This window comes from Anas platyrhynchos, chromosome 16 (assembly GCF_047663525.1).
Source record: "Anas platyrhynchos isolate ZD024472 breed Pekin duck chromosome 16, IASCAAS_PekinDuck_T2T, whole genome shotgun sequence".
Lineage (NCBI taxonomy): Eukaryota > Metazoa > Chordata > Aves > Anseriformes > Anatidae > Anas > Anas platyrhynchos.
Genome location: NC_092602.1, coordinates 5,352,557 through 5,375,524, shown reverse-complemented (window position 1 = coordinate 5,375,524; position 22,968 = coordinate 5,352,557). Strand labels below are relative to the sequence as shown.

General features: G+C 39.6%; 1 protein-coding gene across 18 annotated transcripts in view; it reads left to right on the top strand.

Annotated features, from left to right (window-relative positions):
- Positions 1-22,968, top strand: part of MTMR3 (myotubularin related protein 3) — a 78,653-nt gene that overhangs the window by 45,482 nt on the left and 10,203 nt on the right. For 11 of the 18 annotated variants that reach the window (XM_072024440.1, XM_072024442.1, XM_072024441.1 and 8 more), the window contains 10 exons: positions 1,455-1,621; positions 5,028-5,124; positions 7,111-7,224; positions 13,017-13,222; positions 13,434-13,565; positions 15,609-15,720; positions 16,578-16,797; positions 18,398-18,583; positions 19,937-20,107; positions 22,251-22,396. In XM_072024440.1, coding sequence (XP_071880541.1) covers positions 1,455-1,621; positions 5,028-5,124; positions 7,111-7,224; positions 13,017-13,222; positions 13,434-13,565; positions 15,609-15,720; positions 16,578-16,797; positions 18,398-18,583; positions 19,937-20,107; positions 22,251-22,396 — 1,551 coding nt within the window. The remainder of the gene's footprint in view (positions 1-1,454; positions 1,622-5,027; positions 5,125-7,110; positions 7,225-13,016; positions 13,223-13,433; positions 13,566-15,608; positions 15,721-16,577; positions 16,798-18,397; positions 18,584-19,936; positions 20,108-22,250; positions 22,397-22,968) is intronic. The other 7 variants (XM_027470124.3, XM_027470123.3, XM_027470119.3 and 4 more) reach the window with 1 other exon arrangement.

The window sequence follows — 22,968 nt, the reverse complement described above, 5'->3', positions numbered from 1 at the left end:
CATTTAAAAAATTCACTCTTCCTATCTACATTAATTTGTTAATCCTCTTCAATTGTACAGTGAATACAAATTATTTGTATTTATGTCCTCCTTTACGAATTTCTGATCAAAATTGCAGTTCTGAGAATCAGGACTTGATGAAAATGACCACTGGAAATAATGAGGTGTGGGCTCAAGATCCCAAAATTGGAACATGTGCATGCTATGTTTCCTGAACAAAGCGGTTTGTGTTTTGAATAATTGGGCTCAAATGAAGATAGTGTTGAAAATGACTAATACCAACTTTAAAACAATTTAGAAAGAAAATGGGATACGTAGGGTGAGATGCATCTTGTCTAACTGCAGACAGTTAATAGACAATTAACCAGTCTGAGCTAGTAGTGGAGGCTCACTTTATAGTCAGTGATGAGAAATAAAAGCTTCCGGGCTGCACTTCCTCGCAGCTATTTTAGATGTGTTTCATAAGACAGCAGGAGCTGCACATGCCTTTTTCCTTCCACTGCCTGACTTTTAGATATTTACAGGTAGGGATAATAAATCTTGCCCTTAGAGAATACAGATGCTGTCATTAATGATGAATGTAGTTGAAACCAGACTGAGCTGAATGCAAATATTTGGTGAATATTTTATAACTATAAACTCTTGAAGAAATCTGTCAGGGAAAAGTAAAAATAAATCACTGCACTAATTTCCACCCTTTATTCCAAAGGGGCCAGAAATCCTCTTTGAAAAGACAAGCCAATGCCATTTTAATGTACGGCTTTGAAGATTATTTTCTCCTGTGCAGGGAATGTTCTTGCTTGTTGTTGTTAGTATGTAATGTTAGGAAAAGCTCGGATTCAAAAACATTTTTTCTGCTTACCATCAAGGCCAGGAAAGAGAATTTTAACATCTATGGTAGGGGAATAAGGTAGGATTTCACATACTGGCATTTGTCCCTATTGTTCTCAAATTAAGTATATCATTCATATGGATCTTTTGTCTAGATTTTGATGAAAAATGCATTCTTGCTTGCAGGAATGTGATAGATTATAATGTATGCGGTGGTTTTATGAGTTAGTTTCCATCTGGGACCACCCTTCAGCAAGACGACATAATGCAGTTCTGGTTTGTGTGAAAGCTGCATACTGAGCTCAGGGATGCTCACCATGATTTTAAACTAGCCATATCCATAAACATCTTCCTCGTCCATGACTAGTAAGGCATGCTGGTGGTTTATTTGCAGTCACAGAATATTGTTTTCATGCTTGCAGTTTAACTTAAATCCTTAGGAATTTATTTCTGTACTAATACCCTAAGGTTTCATTTTTACTATCCACTAGAATGTACACAGAAGTAGAACTAAATTATCGATGAGATGGTTCTTCTCATTTTTAGCTTTCACAGTCTGCCAGACTTTATAATGTGGCACCCATTCCTGACAATTAACAGATAAATGTTGCTTTCTGTGGCAGGTGTCAGTTTTCTACTTTTGAGCAGTGTCAAGATTGGCTGAAGCGTCTGAACAATGCCATCCGCCCTCCTTCAAAGATAGAAGACCTTTTCTCATTTGCTTATCATGCTTGGTGCATGGAGGTGTATGCTAGTGAAAAGGAACAGCATGGAGACTTGTGTCGGCCAGGTACGTGGAAGCACTTTGAGGATCATCACACGTGATTTGAATAGGAACTGCCTGCTTGTTGCTGACATCCACAACTTTCAAAAAAAATTATGAACAATTCAGTTTTTCTGTTTAAATTGTGCCAGGAAAATTCTCATATGGACTTTTTTTTACATCAGTTCTTGCACTTCTTCCTTGGTTATATAGTATACCTTCACTTTCAGCAGGGTGTTTAATGTCTCACATGTCTGACTCTGCACAGTCTGAATTTTGTCCTGTCTGTACAAATGGGAGATTAGCTCCCACCACAGCTACTTTGGGATCAAAAAGCTGTGCAAAACACTCCCTGAATGGCCTGGGGAAATTAATGTGGTGAATCTAATTTAGTCAGTCACGTATAATACTAATAACATTTTGTTCACCAGGGCAGCAACTTTCATTCTAAACATTTTGTATGGATTGTGCCCGTGTTTTTGTAGTCATTGCCTACGACAGTGGTCTTCAGTGTGGATGTTCAGCAGTAGGAGGTGCAGGAGAAAGATGCCTCTGAGCTGTTTCTGAGGTTCACAACTGCAAGACAGGGACCTATTTTTAGTGAAATATCATCCACGCTGGAAAGTTTAAGAAGTCCACAAGTAAATAAAAACTAAAATTGCTATGCTGGTGGTTACAGCATTTGTTTGTATCCGAGGAAATCTGTGTTCTGGGCCCTCTCCAGTCTGAGGTCCTCTGCATCCATAATCCACGTATCTGAGAAAAATGGCCTAATTATAGGAGGTTCGTTAACAGAGGAATGACGGTGTGGTTCTACCCCTGTTACTGAAGCTGGTGTGTGGTTTAGCAAAGACTGTAATTTCCTTGAAGCCTGAGGAAGAGCAGTCAACAGGTAGCACACAAGTGGGAGGAGGTGTTGCTTGGTTCTGCTTCCTCTTCCTGCACTTTACACACTTTGTTAGCAGTTGCTGAGAAAGAAAAATCCTCAGAGCAGAATTTTAAATTCATATCTTTCCCCTCCCAAGTAAATTCACTAACTGGAAGACAGTAGGAGTTTAGATGGTTTACTAAATCTCCTTGTGGGTCTTCAGACAGGATTCAGCCTGAGTTACATGAAGCAGCATTTGCTTTGTGATTAACTTTTATCAAATAACTTTTTGTTCTTGGAGGTGTATCCATGAAACTTAATATGTAGTAACTTTTTCTCCCCTGGAAGGTACTTCTGGTGGTAGATATTTTCCTCCTATAAAGAGTTAAATTATAGTTAAAATGAATCTATAGGAATGTAACTAATCCAAGACATTGGATTTATTTATTTATTGTACATCAAAGCAGCCCAGTGTTTGATAGATATGGACACAAATACTAATTGCTTCCAAATATAAATATCAACTTCTGTGAAAAAGGTTGTAAAGTGTTAACCATGTCTGCAGTGGCAGATTAGCACTGTGGCTCACATGACCAGTGTTTATCATCACAAGCCCACAACACATATAGCTTGCTTTTTCTCCGATTTTAAGAGTTGATTGGGCGTGCCTAAGAAATTAAAGTTTATTCACCTTGGCTCAGAGGCCTCTTAAATAAAATATCTGCATTTGGGGAAGACCAGACAAAATGTTAAGGCTAGGGTTTCGCTTCTCAAAGAGAATCTGTGATTTCTTGATGTACAGAGTAGCTGCAAATTAGAGGGAGGAAGGGAGAAATCAAATGTAGCATTTCATTTTCATGTAGTTTCATGTGTTTCTCTAAAACCCATCAGCAGTGTGCATCAGCTGCTTGGGGATAGTTCTAGTATTCTCATCTGCTATCCAGAAAATTTCTTCAGTGTGTATTACAAGTTTTAGTGACTGTTCAAACAGCAGCTGACACTGAATGAAGCCCGTCCTCAGTGCTGCATGGACACGTTGCTCTTCCCACAGAACGTTTAAGGGCAGTAATGAAAGTTGTTGTGAAGAGGAGCACAGCAGTTCTCCTGGCCAGAATGCTGTGTCCCAGTTCACTTCTGCACTTGAGAAATCAAAGGCCTGTCCTCGCAGAGGGCTGCCAAACAGCTGCTGCAATGCAAGGACTCAAGTAGCTCCTACACTTCAGGATGATAAATTCTAAGTGGCTAAAATATAGTACATTCAAGCTCATGCAGGGAGTAAGAGTTCACGTGAGTGGTGGGGAAATGTTGGCAAGCTCCAGTCTGATTGACCTGGTGATAGGGAAGGGGAAGCAGAACTGCAGCGCCTCTGTGTGACTGATACTCTGCAAAGTCACCGCCTGGGAGGCAGAACTGTCTCGTCTTTTCTTTCTTTCTTCTTTTTTTTTTTTTTTTTTTGAAACTGTTTTATCAGTGACACTATGTAAAGGAAGCGGTGATGGTCAGGCAGGTCCATTGTTGTACTACCATGAGCCGTGAAGAATGAATGCTGTCTTTGCATGGTGCCATTCTCCCGTTTTAACTTCAAAACAGCATAAGAAAAACAAACTTATTACACTTCCCTAAGGCAGATCTCACACACGTCTTGAATTGCAGAGAACTAGTTTCAGTGTATGATCTGACCTGTAGAAATAAAGAACGCTGGAGCTTCTCTTTCACAGTTAATTTCACAGTCCTGTAGTTAAGCCATTAACTCTTACTTTTAGTTTACCACTTAGTTTAACCACTTACTCTTAGTTTACCTATTTCTCTATATTTATCTCTAATTGGTTGGTAATATCACAAAAATATTGGACATGTACATTTACATCCTTAGAGATACATGTCTCTGCATATCTCATGTATTTAAACACACTAAATGTTTTCTGAAATATAACAGAAAGATGTAATACTCAAAGCATTATTTTTTCAATAGATTTTTCCCCCATTGATTGGTACTGTGCATCTCCAATTTAGAGATGGAAAACTGAGATACAGACTAAATTGCAGGGCTTGTCTACAGTCATGTAGGAGGCCTGTGGCTGACATTGCATGCTAAGTGACCGCCCAAGTCCCAGACCATATTCTATATGCTACCCCTTCACATATCAGTCAGAGCAGAGCTTCACATTCTTCTCATTGATAGAAAATGCTGAATTTCAGAAAAAAGAAATATCTGCTAGCATTTTCCCACTAAGGCTGCTGATGGATCTAAATTGTTCTAATTTTTGCTGATATGCTTGGTTCTGGTCTGCAGTGTTGTTTGTTTTTGTTTTGTTTTTTGGATACGAATGTACAGAGGACAGTCATTTTGGGGAAAAACTGGAGAGCTGGTATGGGAGAGCCATCAATACAAGCTGTGGTACTCTTGCTTGATTTTCAAATAGGATTATGAGACAGACTGGTTTTGAACTTTTTCTTTCCTCTTTTCATTTTTTAGTAAGTATGAGTACAGTGGTGTTTTTCTCTGTTTTGAAAGGTAAGAATCTTATTTCACCTTTATTTTTTCTGTCTCCTTTTGATACCCAGGAGAACATGTAACTTCAAGGTTTAAAAATGAAGTGGAGAGGATGGGTTTTGATATGAACAATGCCTGGAGGATTTCCAACATCAATGAGAAGTACAAGTAAGTTATGTGGGCTGCTGGTTCACAGCCAAATACCTTCTCAAAACACCAATTTTGTTATAGCAGATTACTGGAACTTTTTTCCAAGTTCTGCAGTTCATAATAAGGGACAACTAGAATTATGAGGGTGTTTTTTTGTTGTTTTGCTATTCTATAGCATAGATGTGCTTTTAAAATATTATTTAATGTTTTGTTAGCTGTTACAACTTCGTAGGCTTAGAAATACCAGATTTTGATGTGCTTGCTGTAAGACTCCTTAGAGAATAAACATTCCAGTGCAAGAAAGGGAAGCCTTAAGAAGTTGGCAAAGAGTAGAGTTGCATTGAAATTTTAAATAGATTTTACAACACGTCTTGTTCTCTAGCTTAAGACAAAGGCTTGTGGGGAAAAAAATGTTGGTTTGGATGAGTCAAGCTCATAGACCCTGAAAATAAGAGTAAAACACTAATTCTGATCCTGAGAGCATGGATAAATATCTCCTCAGTCTACTGGGAGAGAGAAAGGTGTTCCTCCATTCATGGCTGGTAGGGCAGTGTACTGCCTGACCCCGATGCAGTTCAGTGCAAAAGCAGCAGTAACGCTTCATAATGAAACGCGTTTCATTGCATTGTCTTTGGAGGATAATGGCTTGCAGTTGGTGGCACTACAAGAAGAATATTTGTCTTGTCTCTAAAAATGGAGGGAAGAAAAAAGAGCTATTCCTTACATATTTAATACTGGAGAAGAAGAAAGAAAACTTCAGTGTCATATAGAAGCAGAATGATACAAACACACTCCTTTCATTCTAGTGGCCAGCACTTGAGAAAAGATTTATTTTTTCAGCATGATTGATAGATTTTTGTGAATAGTCTTAGAGATGTGCTCAAGTCTGTCCTCATGCAGTGATCTCTTTTTAAGTGCTCCTACTTCTTGCAACTTCGTTGTTAGAATATAGTTTCTTTTTTTTTTAGTAAGATAGAACAGGTATTAATATATTCTTTGAAGTTTTTAAGAATTTTCTCCGAGTAGTGTATTTATTTTTGAATGAACTGTAAAAAGTATTGTGGTCTACTGGCTGGAATGATGATCTAGTTAGAACTGGCAACACACAAAGTTAATTCTTGGTATTCTTGTTTCCCATTTCTTTTACTTGGGTTTTGCTAGACTTTTTTTTTTTTTTTTTTGAGTTCTGTTAGAATTTATATCCTTGACATTATGGCCTATTCTTAACATTTCCCCCAGGCCAATTAGTGAGGCAGAGAAAACTATTTTTGCACAGTCTCAGAACTGTGACATTCAATCCAGATGTGAGGTTGTGTTTATCTGTACAATAGGGTGATTCTGTACATTTTGTTACACTTTTGCCCTGGGTATGAACTAGTTTATTATTCAGCAATATATTGCAGTCACTGCTAACTGCTTTCCCAGTTCTCTTTGGCAGTCATGACTTTGTTGCTTGAATTGTGGAGCAGGAGATGGATCTAGTAGAAGAAAGTTCCAGTTAACCAGTCAAACATAAGCCAGTGCACTCAAATTCTTGCCTTCAGGGAGGGTTGATCAGCTAATGTAATTATTCATGCATTATACAAGTTCCTTGTCTTGAATCCAGTAGCCCAGGTGGCTCTTCTATGTTTTGTGCCCCAGAAATTGTGAGTGATTTATTCTTTAGCATGGAGAGATGTGGAATATTTTTTCTGTGGTCCAGTTTATTTCAGCTGGTGGAGTTAAAAATTATCTATATGCAAGTTTCCCAAGAAAACACAAAACATGAATTTTCTGATCCTGAAATGCACTTACGTGCCATGCTGTTCATAGTGCTTTTTATATATGCTAAGGAGAAGCTTATTGACATACAATCAAACAGGAGCTATAACAAAATGGCTTGCTGAGATGAACAGCTGTCAGATTGCTAATGCTGCTTTTTTGTTAGTTTGTTTGTGTTGTCTAGAAGGTGTGTAACTGTTCTGTATCTCCTGCATTCAACCTTTTGCACCACTTCTCTCACAGGCTCTGTGGCAGTTACCCACAGGAAATCATAGTTCCTGCCTGGATCACGGATAAAGAGCTGGAGAGCGTGGCAAGCTTTCGGTCCTGGAAGCGCATCCCTGCTGTTGTGTACAGGTGAGCAGGTGGAACAGCCTTCACCAGTCTGTGCCTGAGGTGTTCCAGCAAATAAAAGCTGAAATAGCGTGGAACTGGGGATCTTGGCTTGTCATGAAAGGCGTTGAGGCTCCTGTGGGCCACAGATGTCCACTCACCAAGCCTGACAGACTTCACCAAAAGTGTTAAAGATATTTTATATTAAAGATATTTTAACACTTTTTTTAAAAGATATTTTATCTTTAACACTTTGAGAACAGGACCATGGAACAAAATACAAAGCACCCTAATGGTTCAGGTAGCAAACAAGGATGACAAGGAGCCTTCACATGAGAAAAAGTTCAGGCTTGTGTTTAACTGACAGCACAGTGTGACGTGTTAGGCTTGGAGGTTTGGAGCCTATGTCTCTACATTTGCTACTTGTGTACATAAATTGCTTTAGACCTATTGAAATCTCCAAGAGTATGTGATAAAGCAGCATGTACTGACACTTGTCAAGCCATGTGTGAAGTAAGACAGAGTGACTACACAGTCAGTCAGTGAATAACGGTTTGTATCTTCTCATTCCAAGTATGTGTTGTGGGAGCACTCAGCTTTGCATGTCCTGCAAGTCATTCTTAGGGCAGCACCTGAGTTAAGATTATTATATTTTTTAAAAAATATGAAAATGAAAAAGTATAAGGTGAAGAAATGAACAGAAGTGAAAAAATGGTAAGTAGCATCTCTGGCTAGGTACTCCGGCTGTTTTTCTCTACTTCTCTTCTAGCCATTTGGAAGAACCACACAACAGAGAATTACAAACAAACCAATACTCAGATGGTGCAGTATAAGCAAGGACAAATCCTAAAATGATTTAAGAGAGATCTAAAACTCAATTTACAAGAGGTGTTAGCTTCATCTGCATATTGTAAATAGTTTTAATCAGGCAGTCTTTTCCTTAGAGTGAGTCCAGCTCTTCATAAGAAAATTGCTTTTCTGAGATACTATGTTTTGGCAGCTTCTTTAGTAAGAAATATATTTCAGAATTGTTTCTCAAATGTTCAGGGACCTGTTTTTAATACCTTGGCCACTTTTCTGGTGTGCTTATCCTCCCATAAGCATTTAAAATCACTTTAAAAATCAGATGACAAAGGGATTAAAAAGATAATGAATACTGATAATTCCATTAAGTCTGCCCAGTCATCCATTTGTTCTAAAGAGAGAGAGAGCAGGAGCTGTTCTCTGAGTAACAAGCTAAATTTAGAGATCAGTAAAGTTGACAAATTCACATGACCCAGGTCAGAGGAGCAAGTATACAAGAGTAGGCTATAAAGCATGGTTTACCTAGGGTGATAAGAGTTAGTGCTCCATGCATGGAGAAGAAATCAGCTTGTGGCAGCATACCATTGTCTTTGAATCATCCTTCTTTTTCTTCTTTTTCTCCCGAATAATAAAGCAGTTAGCATCGTCTCTAAATGTTCAGGAATTACCCCCATCCTCTGTTTGGCTCTGTGAAGAGAAAAGTGCTTTCCAGCATATGCTAAATTTTTTAGACTTAAGGTAGTTATTATTTTGGTAATACATATATGTGTATGTGTCTGTGTGTGTGTATATATATATATATATATATATATATAAACGTATATAGGAGAGTGGCATATTTTATATATGGTTTTGTATCCAGCTTTGAACACTGCATTTCAGGCTACTTCATGCCTTTGATGTAGTTGTCACATAATTGGGCAGAGTTAACACAGTTAACATGAGGAAGCATCAGCCTCCTTCATCACTATGCAGAAAAAGTCATAATTTTTGTATCATTCTTGGGTAAAGCTTCCATTCAAGGGGATTTATGGGGTAGTGATTTAAATGTTTGAAAGACCTCATTGACTGAAGTTGTTTAATCCCTGGCATTTAATATTCTGCAGTTCTGATGAGACTACATGTGTTCAATTACCACATCGTATTTCACCTGTATCTTAGAAACAGTGGGAGAAAACTTGCTCTTTTTTGAACTCTTTTTCCTTTATCTTGAAATTTAGGAATAGATTTGTAAGACATCCAGTTCATCATTCTGCATCTAATAAAATCCAAATCAGCTAGTGGTTGATGATCCGTGTGATTGGAAATCCATATATAGTTCTCTTTATATATACATATATATATATGTGACCATAAAATCTGCTTTTTTTCTTACTTTTGGAGGAGTAACAGACAAAAGCTCATTCAGCATTTTTATCCATTGAAGATCATTTTGGACTATTGATTTTGTTATTTATTGATCACATTTAAAAATCAGCTCTTAACCGCTGTACCTCAGGGAAAAAAGTAATAATTTTTTAAATTTGTCCAATAACTAGTCTCAGATATTTCTTCAAATGATAGGACAGAGGGGAGGGAGAGAGACACTTAGCTACAAACCCTTTTTGTTCTTGCAAAGCATTCAGAAGCTATGGCACCATCCACAGTCTGAAAAGCTGAACAGGCTGAATTTAGAGGCGAACTTCAAAAATATTCAATGGAGTATTGTCCTGTCCTCCTAGGACTACTGCTCCTGTTTCGTGATCAAGTTCCCAGAAAAATCTGACACCCAGCTTCTGCAGCTTTCCTCAGTGCTTACCATTTTTGAAAACCTAGGCACATATTTAGGCAGATGAACCTGGCCTGTAAGGTAGTTTTTGTAGCTCACGTTTTAGTCCCAGAAAATCAGTGTTAGGGAGAAGCCTTCTGGAATTCAGAGGAAAGACTGCACAGAGAGCTTCATCTGCATTATATAAACGTTATCCTAAACTGATGAGAACCTACTTAAAAATGAACAGTGTTGAGGATGCTTTTTGCTCTCTCACACTGAAGGTTATTACCCATCCAGGCAGCATTTCTGGCAGCACAGAAGGCAAGGGTAAACAGGAATTTGCTGCGTACCGTACTTGCTGAATTATATTAGAATGAACTGCAGCAATAATTTTTTGGGTTGCAAGTACTAGTAGTTAAGTAATGCTATGCAGGGAGCTGTGCAAACCTTTATTACTGTTCCCTGTCTTGTAGTTGTAAGGACTTAGAGGATTTATTGTACTCGAGGGATTGCTTAACAGAGAGATTGAGCATATGCTGCAGTGTACTGCACATCGTACAGTTACAATGCTTTGTAATGATGAGCTTTGTAGTTATTCAATGAGTGATTTACTATCTCGTTTACTATCTAGAGGCTTCATGTTGTTTTGCCTCGAGAGGGTTAGGAAGTTTGCAGAGTTCAGTTAAATGTTCTTTTTATTCTTTTTTTTATAGTTACTGAAATGCGAATGACACCATCTTATGCTCAGATCCATCTCTAGGGACGTCAGAATTGCACTTAAACTATTTGCTATTTTTTGGTCCCAAGGCCAGTTCAGTTGGGATGAGTGTGATTCGTCAGACCTCCAACATTAACCTAAATAGATTTGTTTGATATCTGCCGAGGCGTATTCAGGCTGCACAGCTATCAATGAACTCGACTTCTGTCTAGTGATTCGTTATTAATCATGGTATAAATGGGAGGCAAGAACCTGGAGATGAAAATATAACTGTGTATGAACCTGTGAAAATGATTCTGCAGGTAGGCAGCAATGAAATCTGGGAGAACATATGGGAAAGTAAATGAGCTTATCGAGGTGTTCAGAATAGCTGTGTTACAGGTACAATGATGGTTTGTTTTCTTTGTTGTTTGTGCCAGCATAGCAGGGAACTGGGTGGCCTTTCAGTGATTGACACGTATATTTTACTGAACTAATTTTGTATCAATAGAGCAGCCTCTGGGAGGCAATTCATTCCAACCAACACATTTTCCTTTGCGTGGAGTTGGCTGGCACCTCCTGTAAATGCCGTGGCATTCAGATCGCTTTGCCTTCGGTTTGGTTAATGCAGCGTGTCAGCTGCTTCCTTTCAGTGAAGGAATTTTATATGAAACCATTACAAAAGAGCTATGAAAAACACTTAAAATACACTATCAGGAAACATTTTATATTTCTGAGTTTTTGCAGCAGCAAGCCTTAACCTGCTGTTAGTGCTGCTTTTGGATGAACAGCTGGAGGCAGCTGCCACCGAAGTGACACCGCAGAGGTGGCTCTGCCGAGCACACGACAGGGTCTGACAGCACTGGCAGCAAATTCTAAACCAATTTCTGACACTGCCATAAGCATTTACTGGGGTGCTGAGAGAAAAAAGTAAGACTTAGAGGTTTGTGTGTGCCTTTTTCGAGGTCAGGACTGTCAAAGTCAATGTTTAAATTTGCTGAAAGGTTCAGCTCACCCTTACTGTCAATGCAATTAACAACTCCTGGTTGACATTAGGCTGGAACAATCATCCTGCCTGCACTCTGAAATAAAACTTGAAAATATTTTCCTTTCCTACAGAGTAACATTTAGGGAACAACAGTTGGCACGTACTTTTATGAATGTGCAGGTTGTGTTTCTGAGGGGTTCCTGAGCAAGGGTGGCACTGCCTAAAGGCACCTTTGTGTAAAGCCGTGTGTCTGCAGGTTGGTTGGACAGAAAATAACAGTGTGGGGATGAGCAGTAGAAAAATTGAGATGGGATGTGATACAGGGAGCAGAACTTTCTTGGTGTTCTGCTCCTCAGCACCACAGACTCATCAGGCAGCCTGAGAGAAGTCGTGTCCCCGCGTTTCCTTTGCCTCTCCACCTACAGCTCCTCATGCTGACGGCTGGGCTCCATTTCTTGCCGTGCCTGCAGTCCTCTGGATTCAAGGTGTTGCTGGGGAAGGTCAAGGAGAATGTTGTAAGCACTTTGGTGAACAGGGAATTGTGTTCTGCAGCAGTGCGATGGGTCAGCATGGAGGCAGTACGTGAGAATTAAGTGACAAGGTTTCGGTATTCTTTTTCGAAATAAGAGATTATAGGGGCGAGTTTCTGTATCTGTTTTTTCAGAGCATGTTTGCAGTGGTTGGATACTCTTCCATTATTTTAAGGAAGGCTGTGGTACTTATTTTTTTCCCCAATTATTTTTGGGAAATTTTTTCAAAATTATTCAGCTTTTTTCCCCACTGGTGAGGATAGAAGACCATTCCTTTCCAACAGGCACTAATAGGAGAATTCAGAATGAGTTAAACTGCAGATGTTCAGCATCCTGAGAAACTGGCTCTTTTCTTTTAAGCTAGTGAAGTAATGCCTAAAATACAGTGCCTTCTAGATAAGGTTCTGCAAAGTGTTCAAGGACCACCTTCCAGCATTCACAGGTGATACTTGGCAAGGGATGCTCTCAGTGTACAAGGGCAAGGTTCTGACTTAGCGTTACACATCAGCAGACAGAAGGCTTGCCAAATTCTGCTAGTATTTTGTACCAAAATCACGGTGACATTCCTCACAGATTTAATTAATGGTACGGTTCGATTTCAAAACAAGCTCATCAAAAAGTGAATCTGTGTTTTTACTCCTTTCTTCTGGCTTTAAAATTAGCATGGGTTTAACTGTCCTTTTGCATTTAGCCTGCTGTACCACAGCAGCAGCCCTGACTTAGCCAGCAGGTGTTGAATACTCCTTTACAGCATCTGCTGTGCTGAAATGCTCCCCAGCTTTTACTGGTCGACAGGCAGGTAAGCATGAAGATGCTCTGTTCTCTCTGACTGACCTCAGCTTTGGCTTTTCCCTTTCAGTGACAGCCAGTGTCCTGGAGGGAAGCGCGTGGCATGCATTGCTGCTGAATCACAGGCTGGGGATAGCTGCTGAACTGTAGAATTAAAGTACTGGAGCGAACCGTTTAATTTCTCACACCCTCTGTGTGAGAAAGATCCTGATCTTTCAAGTTATGCACTGCTGTTCTTTTTGTTCTTTACCTTTTCAGGCACCAGAGCAATGGAGCAGTTATTTCCCGCTGTGGACAACCCGAGGTCAGTTGGTGGGGCTGGAGGAATGCAGATGATGAGCACCTTGTCCAGTCGGTAGCCAAAGCCTGTGCCTCAGATTCGAGGTCCAACAGTAACAAACTAATGAATGGAAATTGTTCCAGAGATTTCTCCAATGGAGGAGACCTCTCTGACGTGGAATTTGGTAAGTTTGTCACAGTTCTTTTTCTGTAAAAGGCAGAGCTTTTGGAAAAAGCTTAATCGCCTCTATGTACTGTAACAGATTCAGTCCCTTTTGTTTAATGAGGCGTTCTCTGATTTCTGTGTGCATGTTGCATATACGCTGTGGGGCTTGGGTGTATCATTGTTGTAAGTGATGTCAGAAGTTCCCTTCAGTTGCATATTCTTTTCCCCAGATTCCTCCATCTCTAACGCTTCAGGAGCAGAGAGTTTGGCAATACAGCCTCAGAAGCTTTTGATCTTAGATGCACGATCCTACGCAGCAGCTGTGGCAAACAGAGCCAAAGGTGGAGGCTGTGAGTGCCCAGGTAAGCAGTGTTTCTTCTCATTTTTATACTAATTTAATCAAAAAGTTTTGCTCAAATATAATTACACTGATATACTTTGATACTGTGTATTCAGCAGACTGCATAGATGCAATTGCTGTTCATCTATATGAAAGTTCTGGACCATTGCAGCTATCTCACAGCCCTTCAAAAGGACAGGGTTATCTGTTCCTTTGAGTTTGTTTCTCAGAGCATAAACCAGCTGGCAGCGTTGTTCAGTATATGGTGAACCGTGTGGAGTGTATTGATTATTCTTCTCTTGCTGAGTCAAATATACAAACTGGAGTGAGACAAACAGATCCAATATGCTAATTTCCGAAAAACCTGAACAAACTTTAAAGCTGTCCCTTAGCTGTGAAGGACAGTCATAGTCTAGAATGGTTATGCAGAAGACAAATTTTCAGCAATTGTTTTAAAGCTGAAACATTTTTCAGCATTTATACTATAACCCAAAGCAACTGAAGTCCTGATTCATCTTGCATTTGTAATATATTCACATTTATCACTTCCTTTGTTTTTTGGCACATGTAAATTGTTGATGATATAAACAAGATATTATTTTATGGTCACTGTTGAATATGAATACAACCTGTTAAAATTCTATAGCTGGAGAATCTGAAAAGAATACCAGACAGAAAAATTGTCAATAAGATAACAAAATCTATTTCAGCCACATATTCCTGTTCTACTCTTTACTGCAATTGCTTCACTTTGATAAATAGCCACCAGAAGGAAGAGATGAATTTTCCATTTAACACCTCACAATGACTAAATAACTCATCATCATCACAGTAAAATTTCAAAACAGAAAAGTGAGGTATACGAGAAATTTAATTTTTTTCATACATATTGATTCTTGAACTCTTTGTAGAAAATTTCCAAACAGCTTAAGTGTCACCTTCAATAAATTTGACTTGCATTAAGTACATCCTTTTGGCTGATACATTTTCTCCAGGTATTGCCAAGCTTGCTTCTCTCAGTATAGGAAACAATCTCAGTTATGTTGTGTTTTATATAAAATATAATTCAGTAAAAAAGACAAAAAATACTTAGATATTCTGATACTGTCAGTCACTTTGGACTGGAGTTATTTATATACCTTACAGGATGTTTCTGGTTTGGGCAGAATTTGTTGGGCATTTAAGAAATCAAATGATTCTTAAATGATTTTAAGAAATCAAATGATTTCTTAAAACAGATATTGTATTTTAAAAGAGTACTGGATTTTCTTTTACAAGCAGTTAATATCCAGTGTTCTAACTCCTGACTTCATTTCTGTTGTAGGAAAAGTCATTTTATTGCTATCATGCCATCATTTTTGTATAAAGAAGCACTGATACAGAACAAAGCTAGGTCTAGGAGTGACTAGTTAGTATTTTTCTGCAGCTTCTTGGGTACTCCCTCTAACTAGAGGCCACTGTCTGTACTGAAACTGCTTCCCCAAGTTGCTTGAGTGCATATCATGGTAACATCTGAAGGAAAACTCAGTAATTCTGTTTATCTTCTATTTTCCTTTGAGCATTCTCATGTATTGCTTGTTCCTTGTAATAGAAAAACTCAAAATAAAGCAGCTTTTTGGAGTAGTTAAGAAAGTGAAAAATATAACTTTTATAAAAATATACATTAGTTTACCAAACTACAGAGCATCCATAAATTACCAGTTAAATATTTTTATGCTTCTTAGTCTCTTACTAAATTTCTCAGTCTCTTGAAGAACATTCTGTCACCCCTAGCACAGCAATATCACTCTTCCCATAGGTTTGTGCTCTGCTTTTTGTAATGTGAAGCAAAACACTGAAAACAAATACAGAAACATTTTGCTGTTTCCTGTTTTGCATGTTTTGCTGTAATGCCTGGAATACCTGCTGAAGTCCAAGCGCTAGTTTTCCTTTACAGAATATTTGTAAACAGGTCATTTCATCTGTCCACAGCACCAGAGGTTTGTTTTTATGAAAAAGCTTCTTCTAGAAATTAAGCTAAGTGCAGTTTTCAGTTTCTTCCCTCTTTCTTGATATTTCCCTACAGAGTATTACCCAAACTGTGAAGTAGTGTTCATGGGAATGGCAAACATTCATTCTATCCGGAAGAGCTTTCAGTCCCTGCGTTTGCTCTGCACACAAATGCCAGATCCAGGAAAGTAAGTGGATGTTCGGTGTTTTTGGCATTTCTTACATCTTTCTGTAACCGCATTCTTTTGCTGCTGTTTTGTAAACTGAAATGCAGTGTTGTTTTTCCCTTATTGACTTTCCTGTGTAAAAATGCTAAGCTGTGTTTTTCATTTCCATGGAATTTGAACTAAAGGAAGTTGCTGGATTATTGTCACTGAAGAGAATTTAGACAATGAGATCTGGGATTATAATTCAGCCCTGAATTTTGATCCTAGAATGTTACTACTTTCATGTCTGCTTCTGAGTGCTAGCATTTAGTCTAACCTGCTATTCCCAGATCTTTAATCTTTGCAGTCTGGCTCTCCTTCAAAAAAATTCTAGTGGCGTTCCATGTATTTCATGCATTTATAGCGTCCTTTCAGAGAACATAACCCTCCGGTGCTATGGGGTAATTAGCCCCTAGTTGGCCCACAACCTCTGGAGCCCCTGAGGTTGGGTCTTCATTAGAACACTGTAGTTCCACCAATCCTGTTTCTCATATCAGGTCTTTCTGCTTTGATTTTGTTGCTGATTGTCACTCAAATGGCCACCCTTACTGAGCTGAATCTGAAAACCTTCATGCTGCTCCGGTTCTTTAGATACCTACTGCACACCTTGGATAGCCTGGCAATAGTTGAGATATGGGTGATATCAACAGCACCTCAGGTTGCCAACTTTCTTTGCAGCGGCTGCATGGCTTTGTTTCTTACAAATCCAGGAAAGCATAGATATAAATTAAAAATATTCAAGAATTCACGGGTTATTAAAATACAAATTGAATCATGGTTATGCTTTGATTTGATGGATTCAGAGAGCCAAACCTGGAAGCATTTTAAAAGAACAACAGTTGTCCTCGTTTCTTTTCCTCTAGTTGGTTATCAGCTCTGGAAAGTACCAAGTGGCTGCAGCACTTGTCTGTGCTTCTGAAGTCTGCGCTACTCGTGGTTCATGCTGTGGACCGAGACCAGCGACCTGTCTTGGTGCACTGCTCCGATGGCTGGGACCGAACCCCCCAGATAGTGGCGCTGGCCAAACTGCTGCTAGATCCATATTACAGGACCACAGAGGTTTGTAAACCATCGTTTAATGCATGAGGTGGTTATCGAATTTGGGTTCTTTTCCAAGTCTATAAAAAAATAATTATGGGTTTTTCCACTAGAAGAAGTACCAAAGCTAGCAGGAGTTAACAGTAGCCTGTAGATACAGTTACATATACTTGTAAATAGAGTCTGTAATTCAAGAGCAAATTATATTTTTCCCTTTTCCAATAACTGCCTAGTCGTGGCCTATGTTTCTCTGTATTTAGTGTAGGGATATAGAATACAGAGTGCTTCTGGCACCATTGCAGTTTCTCAGTCAACTATCGATACAAAGCTTTTCTCTTCTCTAGATTTCTCAGCTGCATATTTTTTTCCAGTTTCATTTTTTCATTGTCCTTCATTGCTTAGGTATAATTCAGTTGATTTTTCAGCTTGTTTTTTTTTCTATCACTTTTCAGCGTTGTGGGATATGTGATGGCTGGGTTCCATCTACCAGCCCACACGCAAAATGTCTTTGTTGTCTAGAACAGAAGCGTGTGTCTGAACACTGTGCTAAAAACTGCTGCTCAAAACCTCAGACACATAAGTACCAGCACTTTAAACTCTAGCAATGCCTTTTGAAGGAAACTGTGGAGTCTTCCTCAGATCCTTTTTCACAGTGGTTTTGGAAGTCAAGTGTTTATCAGGTTGAAACACACTGCTCTGTCGTCAGCACAGAACCTCCTCAAATTTCCAACAAGTGTTGTTGTTCCTGTTCAAAGTGCAGGGTTTCTCTATACATGTCTTTTGCCTGTCTTCCTTGTCCCTACTGCATCAGAGGAAGCCATATACTGTAGCTGTCTGCACAAGGATCAGAAATGTTTAGAAAAATGAGTCTTCATTGTCACATTTCAGGCTTTACAGCTATCAGCTCTTCTTTAAGTCACAACCATTGCCTCAATAAACATGCTCTACAATTTTTCTTTTCACTAAGAAGCAAGACCTTCCTAACACGTGGTAGGGTTTAGGTCCTGTAAGACTAGGTGTCACATCCAGGTGCTCAGCTAGACACTAGTTTTGAAATGTGCTTTGCCCATTTCAAACTAAAAGTTTGCATGAGAAATCATGCAACTTGACCTTTATCAAACTTGTGGCTGTGCTACATCTGCTACACACACAAGCAAAGCAATTTCTGGGGGTGTGGATGTCCTGTCACGGATGAACTGTTTTCTTTTTTGACAAAAAGATCTGTCCATTATTTTCAAATGAGAACTTGAAGGTTTCCTCTCCTGTCTGAATGGTGATTGCCATAATCCATGTTTTGATCAAGGTGAAGTTCCTACTTGACCCTGCCTAGCCAAGACAGGGCTCATTGCCAGGTCTCCTCCCTTGCCAGTCACTAAGGACTTAACAATCTGCCCTATTGCCTTTCTTGTTTGTGTAAACTTGGGAATTAAATCCTGTCCTGAATTCATTGTGCAGCATTTCAGGGTGCAGTAGAAAAGTAGAAAAGAAGTGATGGGGCTAATGCTGAGGGGGGGTCGGAGGGAGTGAGAACCCAGCAATGATTCCCATGGATCTTGGATTGCCTTAGAAAATTGAACCAAAGAAAAAGAGGAACTTTGAATCTTTTCTTTCATTTCTGCAGGGTTTCCAGGTGCTAGTGGAGACGGAGTGGCTGGATTTTGGCCACAAGTTTGCAGATCGCTGTGGCCATGGTGAGAATTCGGATGACCTAAATGAGCGCTGCCCAGTGTTTTTACAGTGGCTGGACTGCGTCCATCAGCTCCAGAGGCAGTTCCCTTGCTCTTTCGAGTTTAACGAAGCATTCCTTGTGAGTTGTGGCTTGAGAGATTGCTGTTTTATAGACTGCTTCTAAACCAGTACCCAGTACTAACAAACTAAATAGCCCTGAGGGGTTTCTGATTTTCCCATCTATCTGTGATATGCTGCAGCCTGATAAAGGAAATGGGAAAACTGCCCTGATACAACAGACAAAAGCTCTTGTATGTTTCCTGGAGCTTGACATCTGTTCACTCTTAAAACAGAAGTAGGACCCTTCAGGATTTCTTTAAAATTTTAAATAAATAAACAAATATTAATTAAACAGTTTCACCTAGGAGGTGCTGAAATAAGTTCAGTATAATGCATCCACACAACGTTTTTTTTAAAAAATAAATGTTTACTGGTGATATAAACTTCCCCCTAGTTTGATCCCATTTTCAGTTGAAGGCAACTCCTCTGAAAACACCCCTGTTTTACCTTTCCATTTGGCTTCTGTGTTTCTGAGCTGAAAATGTGTTTAGCTGTGTTTATTTTCTTTGGAATTGGACAGCTCTCCTATTAGAAATTGGCCTCGGACTGTCAAAATCAGTTTTCAAGGCCAGAAAGCAGGTTTGTGGGAAAGTGGCAGTCCCTGACTGCAGAACCAGTAATCTGAAGACTGAAAGCTTTTATGGAGTGTCTGATCCACTGAGAGATTTAAAGCACGTTCCTGTGATTGTAGCTGCCTTGCATTACCACTTGCCAGCTCAGCCATGTAACAGAGTGTATGCCCGGTTCTAGCTTAGCTCGGTTGTGAAATAAGATATGTAAGCTTATAATTGGCTTCAGAGCTCGCTGCTGATCTACAGGAGCTATGTGTGAACATACCCGTGGTGGTCTTGCCACCTTCAAACAAAACCCCTAGCCGTTAGTGCACAGTCTTGGGGACTACTGGGACTATCAGGGTCATGTCAAGCTGTTTGGTCAGACCACAGAATAGAGCGACTAACGATCCAGATGTGTGTGCTGTGAGTTTATACCGACACAGAAATTAACACTTTTCCCTGCTGTTCTTTGCCCGCTGCATTAGTGTTTTATAACAGAGGTATTGGGATTCCTTGCCTGTCCTCCTGGTCTGTGAGGTTTGAACTGGCGAGACTTTTAAACTTGAGTATGAACAAGTATTCTGTCTTTATTTTGTATACTTTTTCCTTGATTTTTTAGCTATGATTTTAAAAGATGCCTCTGTGCTTGAATCCTTTTGCAATTAATTTATAAGGAGACATGCAGAAAATTTCAGGTGTATTTGTATGTCTGTCTTTGGGAAGGGGTGTATTGCCCTGCGAAGGAAACATTTCTTGATTCTTAAGCATTAAGCCTGATATCTTCTGCCGTGTGACTGTATTTGTATTGGTCTCTGCAGGTCAAATTGGTGCAGCACACCTACTCTTGCCTCTTTGGTACATTCCTGTGCAACAATGCGAAAGAGAGAGGAGAAAAACACACTCAGGAACGGACCTGTTCTGTCTGGTCTTTGCTGCGGGCAGCAAACAAAGCCTTCAAAAACCTGCTCTACTCCTCCCAGTCTGAATCTGTATGTATCCTTTAATCCCTACCACATGGGACAGTCCCTCAAAGGGCTTGCAAGTATGATGTTTTCAGAAGTGTGTGCCTTAAGGAGATATCCAAGCTGTAGCATCCTATATCCAAGATGTAGAATCCTGTGGGTTCACTGGCACCAGGAATGCAGCGTAGAGATGGTACACATTTCTGGAAATGCCTCAGCTCTCCTCCTTGATATTTAGAACTGGACGCTCTGTTCAGTCTTGTGTTTCACGTCTTGCGTTAGGTCTGCTGATATTTGAGGAATGTCAAATGCAACCTCAGAAATGTCTCTATGCTGGAGACACATATTCTGTAACTAAATATTTTGCCTTTTTTTTTTGGTAACAGAAAACATTTCTGTGTTTGACAAATAGACCTTTCTAGACAGCTAAGCTATGTCAGAGGAGTGCCATAAAATTGCGTACAGACCTAGACACTTTCTCTGTATTAAACCTAAATCTAAACAGAAAAAGTAACTAGGATTATTTACCATATCTGTGTTTCTCTTAATACTTTCACATTTTGAGTTTGGCTTATCCATAGTAATAGCTCACTGAAGCTTCCAGGAAGGGGCTTGTAGTTACCTTTTTTTGTGTATTTGATGAAGGGGCTTGTAAGGGATTTAGACAGAGCTGCAATATGGTAGGCATGGAGTGTAAACAAACAGTCAATCATCAAAGGTCACCATGACTAGATGGCAAAGACTTTTATAAATATTTAAACGCTTTTTGTTTTTAAAAGTATCAGATACCATAAACCTAACTGTAAGGACTACGCAATGTTTTTGCATATGATAGACGTGGTTTTTAATTGTTCCTCAGAAGAAGATGAAGGCTTGGCTTAGCAGGAAAGAATTTGTCTACATTTGTTATAAAAAGCTAAATTTAATATTCACATCAGCCCTCTGTCACTGTCTGTCTCCCGTAGACACCGTACTTGCAGCCAGCGCTCAGCCGGCGCAGATCCCATTTGTCATTGTGACAGGCAGCAGCAAAGAGAGCCCTTCAAGACTTTCCAGCCTGACATTGTCATTACAAGAGTGGATGTGGATGTGATAGCCAAGAGCATGAGACACTGCAGATAAATACGGCTTGTGAGGATGTTTAGAGCTATGGGGGCATCTGTTTTCCCAGAAAATACCAGCAAATTTACGCAGGAGAAGCTCAGCTTAAAACAGGCAGTGCAGCCAGGCAGTTGTTCTGTCCCTGGGCTGCCTTTACATGCTGTACCCTACAGTACAGGTGTAGTCTTGTGATTTGGCCTGTGTTCTCAGTAAATAGTACACTGCAGTACTAAGCTAATTAGGATAATTTGTCTGTCCATAGAAGTTTTGGTAATTTCCTATCTTGTATTCATTTCTTCCTGTTTTTTTTTTTCTTCAGTGTTTAGTGGGTGCTTCACTGATGTAGCCACACCTGTTTTAAAACCACAATCATTTAAGAGCAGCATCCACCAAACCAAGCCACACCACATCCCTCCCTCTGATTCACTTGTTTCTGCTTTTCTAAAAGAAAGTTGCCTGGGAAAACAGTGGAATTGATAGAGAGATTCAAGGTGTTCTTAAATTAAAACAGAAAGCATCTTCCACAGTCAAGGAATCCCTTTTAAGAACAAGCTGCCTGTTCAGCAAAAGTATTTCTGCATGTACTTATTTTTTCACGTGTGAGTGCTTCCATTAAAGGCAGGGTTAGCTTTGATGAATTGGAGCCTGCAGAAGGAGGTTATGAGTTCAGCTCTCACACGGCACCCTGTCACACAAAGTACGAGGAAATCTCCCTGCTAACAATGGGCCACCAAATTCTTCAGCAGTTTAAATTGCTCAAAAGCATTATTCAGGTGTAGATTCACACAGAGCACATTGCAGTAATTCATTCATGAGAAGTTGAAAGCCGGCATTGTTATGCCTCAGCCTCCACCTCTGAAAGAGAAGATAATTGGATATCCAAGTGCAGCTGATAGAAATGCCATAGCTGCTCCTTGGCCTTCAGAGAGGTGTAGAGGTCTAACAAAGCCTCCCAGCTGCAAACCTGAATATCAAACCAGGAGTGCCCCAATCAGATGTGAGCATCTTTTTGCACCTTGGGAGCAAACGGTTGCAGTTTCTGAACGCTGTGTGTGTTTTCCTCTCTCAGGTGCTGTATCCAGTGTGCCATGTGCGTAATTTAATGCTCTGGAGTGCTGTTTACCTGCCGTGCTCTTCCCCCTCCACACCTGCTGATGACACCTGTGCCCCATACCCTGTTCCAGGCTCTAGCCCTGAAGATCAGCCTCTGGGCAGGTGAGCCTAGAGCCCAGAAATCCCATCCTGTAAAGTAAGATCAACAGAGAATATTGTGGGATATAAAGAGGAGAATACTTGTTGTGGGAGGGAAGTATTTTTCACAGGCTTCTTTGTGGGGCTGTTTGACTGACCAAAAGCAATCTTTCCTTGTTTGTTTTGAAAGCTATTAAATTTCAGAGGTCATAGCATAACAAATACATTGAATCAGAAAAAAGATCAGCAAGTAGAATTAAGCCCTGGGTATTGCATAGCTTTGTGAGATTCCTCATATCCTTGTGGGATATGAGCTTTTATTTGGCTATCTTGAATTTCAGTTCTTTTTCTGTGTTGCATAACTTTCTTTGCTTTTTTTTTTTTTTTGTAAAATGATTCTGAACACATGTTAATTAGGAGGTGTGACAAGCCTGTAAGCATTTGTGCTTTGTGGTAAAGGGACTGTTGTGGGAATGTTTGAAGTCTGATTCCACATATTTTCCTGATGGCAAACAAAAAAAAAAAAAAGTACTGAAGCAACTTTGCACTACAGATGGTCAAAATGTGCTCCTAAATAATACTTCACAGAAGTCCAT